Source organism: Xiphias gladius, chromosome 16, assembly GCF_016859285.1.
Source record: "Xiphias gladius isolate SHS-SW01 ecotype Sanya breed wild chromosome 16, ASM1685928v1, whole genome shotgun sequence".
Lineage (NCBI taxonomy): Eukaryota > Metazoa > Chordata > Actinopteri > Istiophoriformes > Xiphiidae > Xiphias > Xiphias gladius.
The window spans coordinates 16519819-16535320 of NC_053415.1; the positions used below are offsets into that span (position 1 = coordinate 16519819).

A 15502-nucleotide genomic window follows, 5' to 3' on the forward strand; every position below is an offset into this window, starting at 1 on the left:
TCCACTGCAGTAAATTCACTTGAGAGAGTCAGTCTGACTTGGCTGAGCATTTGGCCCACTCTTGCAACTAATAAATCTGTAATTTATTGCACATGACCACATCAACTTTGTCTGAAAGGCCCTGTGTGAGGTGCAACGATGCAAATGAGCTTAACATGTATGTGTGTATGTTTGGACTTGTGCATTTTGTCTCTGCAATAGAGAGAGAGAGAGACGTATTCTCACATACCTAAATGCAAACTATCTGTATCATTACTAAGAAGCACAGCTCATAAAACACATCACTCCGGCCAGGAAATATGACAATCTGTCACGGTGGAAAGTTGATGTTGTTGACCCACAGCATGTATTAAATCTATTCTAGTGAGGTCATGTCTCATTTTCAAATCTGTATCTGTCCAACTCTGAGGTGTCGTTTATCTTTCACTCGCGAGAGGAAGAAGAAGAAGAAGTTGACCTGTAATGTTCAACACAGTGGTGATATCAACTCTCGTCATAGTGTTGTCTTCCTTGCTTGTACTTTTAGGAGTCCCTCTGAAGCCGAGGAAAGAGCTGGTGTTTTTGGAGCAGCTGTCAGGTCAGCTGGAAATCCGCTGGTCCTCCAAGTTCAACATATCCGTGGAGCCTGTCCTCTATGTGGTGCAGCGCCGCTGGAACTATGGCATCCATCCCAGCGAGGATGATGCCACAGAGTGGCAGACAGTGGCACAGGTAGGAATCTACATACCTTGCAAGTAAAATGCTGAGGCTTACCAGTAAGATAAAAAAATTTTTGTCTTTAAATCCCATCAAATTTTGTTTCTCTTTCGATCAGATTTGTATCAGAATGAAATTTCAGCTTCACATGTCCCAGCGTGCCACATGCTACAGCTGTGAAAGTGCTGCACTGCACTGACAGACTGTTGCACATGGTTGCACATTCCTCACAGTCACAGTGTCTTTGAAAGTTTGGCAAAGAGAAACACACAGATGACTGATGTGGCAGCAAACTCACATGGGGCTGTGACCCTGCTCGAACCCTGACCCCTGTGGTTTTCTCTCCCCCCATCTGTCCCTCAGACTGCAGAGGAGCGTGTCCAACTGGCCGACATCAGAGCCAGCAGATGGTACCAGTTCAGAGTTGCTGCAGTCAATGTCCATGGGACCCGCGGCTTCACTGCACCCAGCAAACACTTCCGCTCTTCCAGAGGTCTGTGTGTGTATGTACATATGCGCGCGCGTGTGTGTGTGTGTGTGTGTGTGTGTGGCCTTGCTTTGTGTGTAAGTTCCTGTTTGACACCTACTTCCCCCCATTTGTTATGGTTAAGACCTTGGAACAGGTGGAGCCTTTGGGAAAGAGGTTTAGACCTGATTTGACTTCTTATCTGAGCATACAAACCAGGTGTATGTGGTGAACATTCCCTTTGCATGTCATCCAACCTTACTTTATCACTGGCTCAAAGAAATTCTGCATTTAAAAAAAAAAAAAAAACTTTAAAAAAAATTCAATTTTTAGTCCCCTTTTCGCTTTTCAATACCAGGGCTCCATTAGGCAGCAGCAAACTATTTATGGTAAAACCAAATATACATTTATCACTTTTGACTGATGGTGTTGATACTGCTTACACGTGTTTATTTAAAACTGTGTTTGGGTGTGAAACTTTTGAATTCCTCTTATTTGCCTTGTTAACCTGAATTGTAAATAAGTATTTCCCCTCCACAGTTTTCCACACATTTACTCTGTGTGCTAAATAGAAAGGGTAATTCATGTTGATGCCAAGTAGAATTCGAGTAATGAGGAGCGAATGGGTGTGCAGAACATTTCTTCTTTGTGGTGTAACCAGATCTTCATTTATGTCTTCAAAGGAGGGGGTTCCCCCTCTTTACAGTCATATAAAATGTAATATGTCTGAATTAGTCGGGATATTGCAGGTTTCAAATGAATGCAAGTGTTGTCTTGCTTCCAGAGGGAGTGACGTAACCGAGGCGCGCTTCAGATCTTTGCCACAGATTAGTGAAAGAGCTCTGATGGCATCCTGTGTTACTGCTTAATTCCCCTTCCCTGCATTTTCAGTGTTGAATGACACTAAATAGCCGCCTGATGTTGCAGATGGCATTTGTTAAAGTTACAGCCAATTGTTGTGTGGTTGCCCGGGATTACAGGTTTGTGAATGTAATATTGCGTCTAGATTGCATCTGATTCAGATCAGATACAGTGTGTTTGTTTGACGTGTTTGAGTCAGAACCATGTGCCCACCAGTTCACATATATTGAGATTAAATGGCTCAGGAAGCAGCTTTGAATTCAGTATATATGATGTAAAATATTGTCTGCATTGTGTGGACCGCTACATTTTTTTTTTCACATCAACAAAGCGCATCGAGTACACATGAACAAACTTGTGTTATTCATTCACAAAAGTAGATAAACTTTTTTTTCTGCTAGAGCAGTGGCAGAGGTCCTAAGCATTAACCATTAACCAAAACTAAAAACCTGTGCCAAAGACAAAACGTATAGCATTTGGTGGTGTGTGTGTGTGTGTGTGTGTGTGTGTGTGTGTGTGTGTGTGTGTGTGTGTGTGTGTGTGTGTGTGTGTGTGTGTGTGTGTGTGTGTGAGATAGAAATAGAGAGAGAGAGAGAGACCTGTCCTGTCAATCCTTCGCCATACATTTGCTCCCCAGAGTGTTCTGGATGGCTGTCAGACAGACCCGGACACCAGGTGGGAAAAGGATTCTGCTGCAGGGGTGGAAACCGATCTCCAATCACACCAATCAGTGCCAGAATGTTGATAGATTGATGGGAGCTGTCATGGACTTGATGAGCTCCTGGCCATTCTGTCATGCCATTGTTATTTATATAGTCTGGCAATATCATCTGATTGCAATTTTGCACTACTATACTTTGTTAGGGCAATTTGTAAGAACTGATCGCTTATTTATCTTGCACAGCCAACGTCAGCTGGTATGGAGAACCGATGTGTCCAATAGTGTTTTTCGACTGGATTAAATGTGTTTCAGGTGGGAGAGGGCAGTGGAGACGAGAGCTAACTGGGCTGTGACGTGAATCATTTTCTTATTACAGGGCCATTCCCTCTGGTCTGGCGTATGGCAAGTGGCCCTGCCTCTCATCCTGTAGCCGGCTGACATCAGCAGCCGGCAGCAGGCCGGGTCACAGCACATACGGATAGGTTCAGAACCAGCTTCACTCTGGACACATACACACACATTAGTTAGAGTACAAGGATGCTGAGTGTGTAGCCAACGTGAGCAGCATGTGTTTGTTAACCCCTGACCTGTGTTCTCGGTCCTGCAGAATGCTCTCATAGATGTGACATGACACCTGTCATAACATCTCACGGCAGATTATCAGTGGAGGACTAATTACTTTACACAGTGTCATACTGCTCCCCCTCCTCACCTGCAATGCAACCCCTTCAAGTGGTGAAAGGAATCTTAACCTGTCATGCATTCAACCTGAAATTATACTCGGAAGAAAACTGCCTTTGTCACGAAAGAGATTTGTCACATACAAGAACCAGAGACTTTTTTTTATTTTCCTCCCTAAATGTATACAGATGTACTAAACTCTGTTAACACTGACGGTGTTTTTTCTTGTTGCTGCTACATCTACAGATCCATCCACCCCTCCCAGCCCAACCAGCTTGCGTATCACCAACGTGACGCTGGGTGATGAAGGCCTGGTGACAGCTCGTCTCAACTGGACCCTGCCAGAGGAGCCCGATATCCCCGTACATCACTTCAAAGTGTTCTGGAGCTGGACTGTGTCCACCAAGTCCATGGTGCCATCCAAAAAGAAAAGGAGAAAGACCACCAATGGGGTAATCCTCCCACCCTGTTTTGGGGATGTGTTCTTTCCCTTTCTTTCTGTTTATCTCTTTGTAAGACTACAGAGTCTTGTCAAGGATTATCTCAGCATCTTGTCCTCTGGCCTCAACACATCACTATAAATATCCATGAAGGCCTCCAAAAGGATAAATATGGAGTAGGAGTTGCCTCTTTTTATATATACTTGCAAGGCTATCAATCACACACAGATTGATACAATGTGTTCTTCATTGTTTTGATTCCTTATACTGATGAAAGAACTCTTAAACACACTGTTAAGCTTTGAAAGAAAACACATTAAGTGTGATAAATAGCCCTATTTATAGTGGTAAATCATGATTTGAAATCTGTGTTTCTTAAATATCTCAATTTGTATTCTTCATATTTTTTCAGTTGGTATTTTGGCACTTTTCTTTTCTCCTACTCAGTTTATGATTGTGTACTTCAGATATTTTTGAAGTGGTACATGGGTTTATTTGACTATTTATTACTTATTTTAACATGAATGTCAGTAGCTTCAAAGTCATTGGTTGTATAACTATACTCTCAGTTCCTAACCTATTATTATCTTTTACATGATACAGTATATTTAGAACAAAGGGAGACTCAGCAAAACACGACAGAACAGCTTAAAACATCCAAGAAACATTTTTTTCTTCTTGATTCTTGTTGTTAAAGCCCTTATTATTCCTTGGAAAAGTTTAGTTTGCATACTGGAACATTCTCAAAAATTTCTCTGGCCAGAAAGAAGCAGTTTCATGGCCCTTTGTCTGGGATGTCACATAAACTAAGCCCCCCACTTGCAATCACCTAGAAAGGATAAATATAATTTGGTTACCAAAGCTCTAACAAACAGGCAAGCTAAGAGTTTCCAAAGGTAGACTTCCTGAGTTGGGCAACTCAGAAACCCACAAACATTTTGATAGTATTGCAAATATGCTTTTTGTTTCTCCATAAAAATTACACAATTATCTATGCAAACATTGATTGCACTGTCAAAGACTGATGGAGTGGGTCCATAAACCCTTCTACACTGAATTTACCTCATAGATAAGTCATATGACAAGATAATTTACTCTACTCATAAATCACAGACTATATGTATAGCTGAATACATTTGGTGTTTAAAAGTTTTGTTCACAATTTATCGCGAAACATGTAACATGATAGCACATACCTGTGGCTCACTATCTCTGCATAGCATTTCATTAGAGACTTGAGCAGAAAGACAGATTGTCTAGACAGTCCAAACACACCTCTATAGAGTCTTCTCCTGAATTAGTTTTTGAAATGCGTAGCAGATGTGGCACAGAAGAGATAGAGGTGGGAGACACCAGACACCTATTGACACATGTACTACTGGTTTCCACTTTGGCACCTCAGGGCTTTCAAAGCAGCCTGCTGGTAGAGGAATGTCAAAACACGCACAGTCAATAACAAGAACTCATCAAGCTCACGCTGATGGTGGAATGCTGGAAGTCAAACACAGTGAGGAAGCCCTGGGAGGCTCTGATAACATGGCTCCTCAGAAGGCCCTGAAGGCTATCTCTTCACCACGGTACCTTCCTCAGCTCCACATGTGTTCTTAATAAGCAGGGATTTCCCACAGGCCCAAGTTGGCCCGGGCTGAGCTGAGCTGGAACTATGACTGGGGATAGTGACAGGGCTTTGAAAGGAGGCTCAAGTGACAGTGCGGTAACATACACGTGCCAACATGCTTGTGTTTTCTGTTGATAAAGGCTCAGAGCTGGGTGGATCTGGAGGGACTTCAACAGAACAACAGTTACACTGTGGAGGTGCAGGCTGTCACATACTGGGGACAGGTGCGACTGAAGAGCTCCAAGGCTTCTCTTCACTTCAGCACCACCCTGAATAATGAATCAGGTAAACACTGGTGCTAATATTTTATTGTTCATCGAGCTGTCAAACTTGATTTTAGCCATGTCTTTTAGGCACCCTAACTTCATGGCTCGAGGGTTGGCAGTGTCGGTTGGTTTGTTCACTTATTTGGTCCAGACTGAAATATCTCAACAACTATTGGATGGATTGCCATGAAATTTTGCACAGACATTCATGGTTCCCAGAAGATGAATCCAAAAAAATTGGTGATCCCCTGACTTTACCTGTAGTGCCACCATGAGGTAGATAGTTGTGGCTTTTTAGGGAAAGGTCTCGACAAGTAACGATTGTCATGATTTTTCTTACAAACATTCATCCTCTCCTCAGACTTAATTTCAATAACTTTGATTAATTTGATTTTCCTCTATTGCCATCATCAAAATTTCACTTTGTACAATACTTTGGTTTAGGAAGAAATACCTGCAAACGTAATGACGTTACCATTAGCCCCAGCTGCACTTTTAGATTAGTCCAAATGAACAATGCTAGTGTGCTAACACCCTACACTAAGATAGTGAATGTGGTAAACCTGTTAAATACTAGCATGTTAGCATTGTTACTGTGAGCATGCTAGCTCGCTGATGTTAGCATGTAGCTCAAAGCAGGGTTGTATAGCCACACAGAGATGCTAGCATGGCCTCTGGGCAGTCTTGTTACACTATACTATGTATGTATATGCCATTTGGTGAACATGTTTAGCCAAAGCACCTTAGTGGTGATTAAGTCTCCGCTCAGAAACTGATGCAGCTGAGGATATTTAGCAGCCAAGTACGAATGATAGGTGCAATCATGAGTCACATGAAGGGTCATGCACTTCCTGAAATCAAACAAAAACTTGGATGGAGCTGCAGATGTGTGATTACAGATCCGTTTGGGATTGGCTAAACAAACCTAGCAGTTTCCAATTTTTAATCAAGTTTAATTTTCCCAAATTACTGAGTCTTCAAGAAAACAATCATCATGAGAATTGCAAAAAACAGGAATGGCCAAAGTGCACTGACAACACATCTGCATTCATCCGGAGCTCCTGCGTCTTTAGGAAGAACAGACCAAGCTTCAGTACTATGAGTGTGTACAGTTTAAGCATGTGTAACTTTAGAGGGAATTGAACCTCTAACCTTGGCAGTGTTAGTGCTGTGTGTACCCATCAAATTACAGCAAATCTACGCATAGTGAATATGTTGTAGCTGCTGTTATTTCACAAAGAAACAATTGTTTTTTTTTGTTACCATGCTGGAGAGTTTGCCACAACACAGTCACTACTGTGTCTTAGCTACAGCAGCAAACATTTCTCCTTTCTCTTCCCAGTAAAATCAGTGCTCAAGTCAAAGAAGGAGGAGATATCCCCTCTTGGATCGACCCTGGCTAAACGCCCTTCTGGCCCTCTAGAGGTAGGCACGCCCTTCTACCAGGATGGCCAGCTGCAGGTCCGTGTCTACTGGAAGAACCGGGGAGGTATGCGCTCTACTGTATTGATTTATAGCTTTGTTAGAATCTAATTAGCACCCCATTATGCCCATCAATCACTATGATGCATGTACACTATCATAAAGTGTTATGACTGATTCTCAGGTTCTCAAACAATGGAAGATTCCTTTTAGAAATGTGATAATAAATGAAACAATGTGTCTTTGTGGGAGCTGGGTAATGTGAGTGCTTGGCAAATTGGTGTAGACCTGCACATGGACTGGTAGAGCGGAGCCACTGTTTAGTAAAGAACAATAAACACACAGAGCCGGAGCCGTGCACTGGGATTTATTGACAGCTGTATTTAATAGATCCTCACCCTCCCATTAGCATTGAAGCAGCCCATTTTGTTTTACAAGACCTGATGTCATAGGGAGCAGAATAGGCCGTGGGTTGCAGCACCGCAAGGGGTTAAAGCCTATAGGAATGCCTGTCCCAGTGGTGTCCATTCCCCAGCCCTTCTGTTAATACCAGAGTGAAAATATGGAAACCTTGAAAGCTGTGCTCTCAGGGTAACCTGTCAAGTCCCATTCACTGGTCTATGTTATGTTACTAATATATGTCATCGCCCAAGCCAAACTCCACATCTTAGAGTCAAGAATGCAAACCCTGGCTGAAGGAGAGGCCTGGTGAGACACCAAGTGCTGAATCAGAATGAGAGAGAACGAGGGGGAAGATAGAGTTGGCCCAGAGCTGTTTGCAAGGTTGGCCTGGACTCAGAGAGCTGAGTGATGCTGACGAGGATCAAGTATGGCTGGGGAATCACAGTGTTGCAGAGCAGAGTTGATTCCTGGTCCAGCTTCTCTTTCTGTCTCTTGTTTGCGATGCTGGTCTGCAGTGTGTGTGTCACTGCTGCTCGTTAGTCAGAGGGATGAACCTGGCTTTGACTCTGACAACCTGCGTTCCACTACTGTAAACATACAGACATACAGATGGCCAGGAGAGTTTGAGTTTCTGGACATCTGGTTTGTGTGACAAAGAAAAGGTACAGGTTAACTGAACCATGATTAAACCCCTCACTCATTGTCTCTGTGATCCAAAGCAGCCCAGCCTCTGGGTTGTCTCCAGCAGTCGAAAGAGAACCTTACTGTACACCAGCTCAGATAATATATCGCTGTCTGCCCAACACCCAGACAATAGACGGCAGTCCAGCGGTGGCGGCACTTCTGAGGCTTGCTTCCAGTCGTGATTTATCAGACACTGCTGAGGTTCTGTTCTCTACCTGATTTCCATGTCCCATCTCTTGTTTTACATATTACTTCCCCTCTCCGCCAGACCCCGCTAAGCATATCTTGTTTATTTTTTCCCGGTTCCCTGTAATTCCTCTCTTCTGCTTCCAAAGAGCTCAGGGGCTCTAAGTGCCAGATCTGTGTCTAAGCCTTCAAAGGAACCCTTTTATCTCCTCACCAAAACCCAGGCCCCCGCCAACGGGTTAACATAGCATAACTCAATTATTAATTGAGAGGTATTTCACATATCCAAGCAACACAGTTGAATGAATAAAAAATCCAGTAACATAAGATGAGGGTGATGGGCAGATAAACAATGTTGATGAGCTTATGAGGAGCTACTGTACAGTACTGTACCGAATGTTGCTGCTTGAGTGTGCAGCTGAGAGAGCTAGAGTGTCCCAGCATGACCAGGGCTGCTACTCCACTGTTGAGTATACAAATCCTTGAAGTTGTAGCAGAAGAGTTTGGTTTGGGAAATGAGCCTTCAGTGAACAAAAGGAAAGGTTCAGGAAACAGGAAGATCCTGTTAATAGGCTAATACAAAGATAAAGAAGGAAGCACTTTCAAGCTTTCTCCTTTCAGAGCGTTATCTTGATCATCAATAATGGAAACAGTGATACCAGATCTCAGATAGGAAGTGTTGTAATCTGTGAGATACCCATCAGTTAATCATTTCAGTCTGTCAGATTGTCTTTTGATATGAGATTAATGTTGAGTGGGTGCGGTGGTGGAACGTAACCAAGAACATTACTCAAGTACTGTACTGAGGCACAGTTTTAAGGATTTAAAAGCTACTTTATACTTTAACCCATTTAACTTATTTCAGATGGAGAAAGGCAGAACCTTGTACTCCGATGCATTTATTTGATCACTGTTGCTACATCGCATCGCAATGTCTAAAGAGAGTTACATTGTGTGCACCTACTCAAACGTTGTTTCCCACGGACACTTTGATCTGTGGAGGAGAAGCTTGGGGATCAAACAACCAACCATGCGATTTATCTTGCTGTTTTACTGAACTACAGCTACTTGCTACCAATCACTTTGCAGGATAAGACTTCACATATAAAACATGCAATGACCTTATAGATACGATGCCTTGTTATAAAATTAAAGGACCCAATAGTGTGTATAGTAACTAAAGTTAGTTGCACCTTGACCTGGTCCATACACAGTATTGCATCAGTAATAATAATTACGGCTGAAGCTAAAAAACTAAACAATATTTTCGATTAATCTATTGATTTTTTTTTCTTTAATCCATTGATTATTTAGTATGTGAAATCTCAGAAAGTGGTTAAGACACTGTCACAGTTTCATAGAGCCACGTTGCTTGTTTTGGAAGCCAAACAGACAGAACAGATCAAAGATAAAAATTATTGTTGATACATTTTCTTTTGATTTGATCAATTGATCATTTTGACACCAGTAAATAGTCCAATTTTAAAATAATATAATAACTGACAAGGGCCATTATGCTGCCTGATGGGTACTTTTACGTTTAGTACTGAAGTACATTTTGCACATACTTTTAGTTAAGTAAAAATTTTGATGCGGGACTTGCCTTTGTAATGGAGTATTTTTACATTTTATAAGAAAATATAAAAAAGTATTAGATCTGAATACTGAGTTGGGTCCTTCTTATGTGATTTGGAATTTTCTCTTCTCATCCTCCTTGTTTCAGATCCCACAGTGAGTCGCTACCACGTCCAGTGGATGCCGGAGTACTGCAGCCACAATGAGACCCGAGGACCAGAGAAATCTGTCACGCAGGTCAGTCCCCAGCAACCATTTCACACCTTCCAACTGAAGACTGGATCTTAGAGTGCACAGAGCTATGACTTGATCAGCAGCTCTATGCTATGCAAAGCATGTGGCTATGCTTTTGTCTACTGCTTATAAAGGACAGCTCCTCCAAAGAAAGCAACTCCAAGGAGTGAGCCCGAACCCTTGTTGCATTGGATTTGCGCTGGACAAATCTCTGGCTGTTGTTTTGAATATTATGAGTCAGTCGTGTGGTCAGCATGTGGTGTGTTGGCCAATAAAATGCATTTACTGAAAAAATGTTTCCCAGAATGGGGGAATCATTGACGTCAAATGGCTCCAGCACTGTCTCTACATGGGGTTTTCCTTTAGGCTGTTGTAGGGCCTGGGTACGGGCTGGGAGGGTTAACTCAGGCTGATACAGGATGGCAGAGGCCGGGCAATCAACACATTCTTTGGGGACCAGCGCTCTGGTTGCTAGGAAATATACATTCATTTTCTATAAATCACTGGGAAGGAGTCCAGGCTTGTGCTTTTATGTGAGCACAGCGCCTCATTCACTTTTAATCAAAGCTGTTTCATATCAGAGAGAATATACATGCATTCTTTCTCAAGGGACTGCTTATTAATGTAGAATATCTTTATTACAAATGCAAGATCTAAATACACTAGTCAGTGTGATTTTTTTTGTGTCCTCCAAAAAAGATTAGAAAGGCTTTTTTTTTTTTTTTTTTTTTTTTTTTTTTTACGATCAATAGACAATTAAAGTTTGAAGTGAGTGTAAAGTGTAAGACTGCTGCACAGAATTCATTAATATGGATTTAGAGGCTATTCTCTTTTCAAGTTACACATGATTCCAATTTGGTTACTGTTTCTTAATTAAGTTCATCTTTGTTTTTTCATTTGGGAGCTATAAACAATCACTTATATTGCAGTTTTAATAGGAGAATAGAGGTCTAACCTTTACCATGTGACTGTTCAAAGTGGTCCTGTAATGTGGGGCATGTTCCTGAGGACTGAGTGGGAATGTGATCTGCCCCGGCACTTTGTATTTAATTATCTCCGAAACTCCATGGGACCTGACCTGGGTAACATGTCAAAGTCATCAGGGCTGAATAATGTGTTTCTTGGCTCAGGAGAACTACATCAACCTGCCGGGCCTGCTGTTCTCCTGCAAGTACAAAGTCACTGTTCACATGCTGAAGTCCAAGAGACGCTCCAAGGATGAGAGCACCACCTTCCTCACCCCATCCTGTGCTACCATTCGGAGCAAGACTCACAAACACATTCCCTGCCCAGGGGAGGGAGGTGAGTGTTCAGGGGTTTGAGATATAAAGGGCATTGTAAAATTGATCCACATTAGTGTAAACACATTAACCATACACTGTAGCATATTATAATCATGATTATGGACAAAATTAATACACTGTTAAAAGAATACTTCAACATTTTGTGAAATACCTTTCTTTGCTTTCTTGTCCAGAGTTAGATGAGTAGATAGAAACCACTCTTGTGTCTGTATGGTAAATATGAAGCTACAGCCAGCATTCCGTTAGCTTAGCTTAGCACAAAGACTGGAAACAGCTAGCCTGGTTCTGTCCAAAGGTAACAAAATCCGCCTACCAGAACCTCTAAAGCTCACAAGTTAACACGTTGTATCTTGTTTATCATCTAATTCTTGGCAAGAAACCAAATAAGCATATTTCCCAAAATGTCAAACTATTCCTCTAATATTACCAACCTGACTAACACCACCTCTCTCCTAACAGCACCAGGGCCCCCAAAGGTTTTGGCTAAGCCAGAGAACCTGACAGCTTCCTTCTCCATCAATGAGGGAAACATCACTGGCAACTTCCTGTGGCGTGTGTCCAGGGTGGCTCCCCATCAGCGAATCACAGGCTTCCAGGTCACCTGGGCTGAGATCACCACTGAGAGCCGGCAAAACAGTCTACCCAACAGCATCATCTCCCAGTCCCAGATCCTGCCTCCAGTGAGTGTGTTTTCATTAAAACAGGATTGGTTTCTGTTTTAACTCCCCTAAAAGCCATAGAATAAAGGCTGTTTTCAAATGTTGCAGGTTGAATATTTTTCCATACGCCACAGGGACCTTGCGGTAGGAAAGTGTGTTTTACCTTCAGCATTTAATTTCACAGAATCTGTCAGAGGTTAGGGTGATTTAGGGATAACACTGTTGTGGCCTCTTTGCATGAATCTTGTGATAAGTGGTGGTGTGTAGACAGACACAGGGATGGATCTGAGGAAATGTTGTGTCCTGCTTGAAGTTCTCCTCCTCTACCTTTTCATCTGCCTTCACATCTTCCTCTTTCATCCTCCGTGAGAGCTCTGAAAAAGCCGCTCTTTGACATAATCTCCTCCATCAACAACACGTTCCGCCTATCTACACCTCTCAGCCTCTGGAGATCATCTATAAATAAAACCTCCCACCGCACACTTTATCAAGCTGGCAGCAATGAAGAGAGACAGCAAGCCTTATAAAAATAAAGTCTTTGTTTTTGTCTGTGGCTTGTGCACAGACAGCTATGCGGCTGATACTCCCCTAGTCGACAGCCCTTTCAAATCTATATCCTGTCAAATTCAGAGATGCGTTCTGTTGTATTTCAACTGTTTGCATGTCTTCTGCTGCTCTCCTCCCTCACTTGGCAGGATCATAACTTGCTCGTAGTGTCCAACCTGCGGCCATCCACCTACTACAGATTGGAGGTGCAGGTCATAACAACTGGAGGAGAAGGTCCTGCCACTGTCAAGACCTTCCAGACCCCAAACATATTACCAGTCATTCAACACCGTAAGTACTAAGTCATTGTTAGCTGCTGCTATGAGTTGAACCTTAATAAGCTCAATGTAAGTGATAATCTGCCAGATTTTTTTTAATATTGTGGCATCTTTGGTGCTACATCATGTCCACTGATACGAAGTTTGTGTTCAACAGCCTACTGAAGATCTTCCATTTATCTTTAACATGCTTATTCAGTTTCTTGCCAAGCGTTTGATGAGAAGATCAAGCAATAAATATAGGGGTACAGTGAGAAGCCAGTTACCTTAGCTTAGCATAAAGACTGGAATCAAGGGGAAACAGCTAGCCTGGCTCTGTCCAGTGATAACAAAATCTGAACTGCTCAGAGCCAAGAAATAGTCTGGCTCACAATTCCCCGTAAAATGGCAGAATAGCAAACGTCTGTCAGTTCACTGATTTGGTTTTCAGGCACGCAACTTTACTGTTTTGGTTCACTCTCACTTTTCTCATTAGCACTGTTTCCAGCCGCAACAGGCAGCTGTTTTCACTGAGAAATCTCTAAAAACCCACTCTATGCTACTTGCCCAGCACAAAACGGGCGGCAAGCTAGTGAACATATTGGACCATCTAGCAGCTAAAGAGACAAATATTTCCCTCATGAATTGGTGGAGAGCAAAACGAAGCTAAAAGGACAGTGAATATTAATCCTACATTCCTCATGTTGCCAAAATAAATAAATAAAAGCTAATGTTGCTTTGTATTTACTGGATATATAGGCAACTGTTCGCCATATCAACTTTATAAGGTGATAATATGTCAGTGTTGTGTTTACAGCTTGTTCCTGCGGCACCTGTTGCAAAAAAATGGGTTTTTAGCTCCGCAAAAGGAGAGGATGTAAAAAGTATTTATGACCTAGATAACAGGTTAAACATGGCTATGTATCAGTAACAGCAAGTAGCAAAAAAGATCACATTTATCCTGAATGAAAAAAAAGTATGCAGTTATTAATATTATGTTAGCCCTCTAAGTTCTATCTGACTGGTTTCTGATAATGTGTGTTTTCTAGGACCCAGACTCCGGCAGCACCACTCTCATCACCAGAAGCCGTCAGTAGAGAGACACTGAGTTTCAAGTCAAGGCAAACCCAATAGGGAAACGTACCAGTGGCTCTCTGCTCCAGTCTGTCAGGGAAGGAAAGTGTGGAACCAAACAGAAACACAGCACACCAGACCATGAACTAAACCCCCTGCTCGTGAAATATGGGTCCATCCTCTCCAGGCTCCAAACACATTGGCTTCTCTTCTTAACCCCTCTCTCTTGACTGACACATGGCACCGAATGGGTTGGTCTGTACAGTGAAATTATAAGGAAGTCGTGAAATTCCAGGTAAAAGTAAGGTCCAGGAACCCCCAAAATTGTTGTGATTCAGCTGTCATTGCATGCAGTAAAAAGATATGAATCATTTCAAATTGATTTGATCAGCCATTTAATGAAAAGCAATTAGTACATGGTTTAAAGAAACACAATTAATTTGGCAACTTGATTGAAGATAGTTGAACATGGATGGTAGGAAATGCTAGACATGTAAAACAGTTTATTCATGAAGAAAGGAAAGTAGGAATGAATCTATTTATTTTGTTTTACCCTTTACAGAGGCGCTTAGGCATACAGGCAGTACTGATGGATAACGTAACTAAAGTCATTGTTGTCTAACCCAGAATATCTTGCGTAATATGTTGCATGTAGTACATTTGATTTTTTTTTTTTTTAACTGTAAATGAATTACTTGCTTCAAATTGAAAGCTTGTAATGGTTTTGCATGACAACCATTAGCCTTTTGTTGGCATGAAATAATGTCTGTGTTACCTCTTTTCACTATGTTAGCAATATTTCATTAACAGATTAACAAAGAATTATATTGGGAGTAATATGTAATGTTTATTAATGAAATTATTACTTGTTGGGAAATGATGAATTGTACATGTTCTTGGCTGTAGAAATATTTGTCGTGCAACAGTCATTGAATGTCTATATTTATTTATGTGTGTATTACAAAGTTTGGTTTGAATGTGTGTGAATGTGTATGTTTTGTGTGTTTTAGTCTCAAATTTTTGAACCGGCAAAAAAATCTTGTAAAGACATTTTGTAAAAATTGAATTGTAAATACAGTCTTATGTTACATGTTATTTTTCCATGGTAGAAACTGTACAAACTGCTAAGTAATAAAATAATCCTTAACCAGTTCCCTTTGCTGTTTTTTTTAATTGAAGCTTCTGTGAGCAGTAAATAGACATGCTTCTCTTCCCAGTGCTATTTGGCAGTTACTGTTGCTTATTTTGGCTGTAAAATCCACCATGGCAGACTCTGTGTACAGCATATTCACTGATCGGTCCAGGAGACTGAGACATGCGCTCTGCAAGTCCAAATAAACAGGTCATCTAGCTCAACAGCCCGAGTGAATTTACCATTGCTGAGGTCGGGCACCTCTCAACATAATGCTCTACTTCTCAGAGCGCTTGTGTGTTTGAAAGCCTTAAATCCCTCCCCTGCTCAGCAGCCTT

General features: G+C 41.8%; 1 protein-coding gene across 2 annotated transcripts in view; it reads left to right on the top strand.

Annotated features, from left to right (window-relative positions):
* The window catches only part of LOC120802012 (anosmin-1), a 40706-nt gene extending 25520 nt beyond the window's left edge, over window positions 1–15186 (top strand). The window contains exons 5-15 of one of the 2 annotated variants that reach the window (XM_040149434.1): window positions 527–711; window positions 1060–1189; window positions 3612–3817; window positions 5564–5708; window positions 7032–7178; window positions 10107–10195; window positions 11323–11494; window positions 11956–12176; window positions 12264–12299; window positions 12851–12992; window positions 14008–15186. In XM_040149434.1, the coding sequence (XP_040005368.1) occupies window positions 527–711; window positions 1060–1189; window positions 3612–3817; window positions 5564–5708; window positions 7032–7178; window positions 10107–10195; window positions 11323–11494; window positions 11956–12176; window positions 12264–12299; window positions 12851–12992; window positions 14008–14066 (1532 nt within the window). In that variant the 3' untranslated portion in view covers window positions 14067–15186. The remainder of the gene's footprint in view (window positions 1–526; window positions 712–1059; window positions 1190–3611; window positions 3818–5563; window positions 5709–7031; window positions 7179–10106; window positions 10196–11322; window positions 11495–11955; window positions 12177–12263; window positions 12300–12850; window positions 12993–14007) is intronic. The other variant, XM_040149435.1, reaches the window with a different exon arrangement.
* Window positions 15187–15502: the final 316 nt, after the last annotated feature.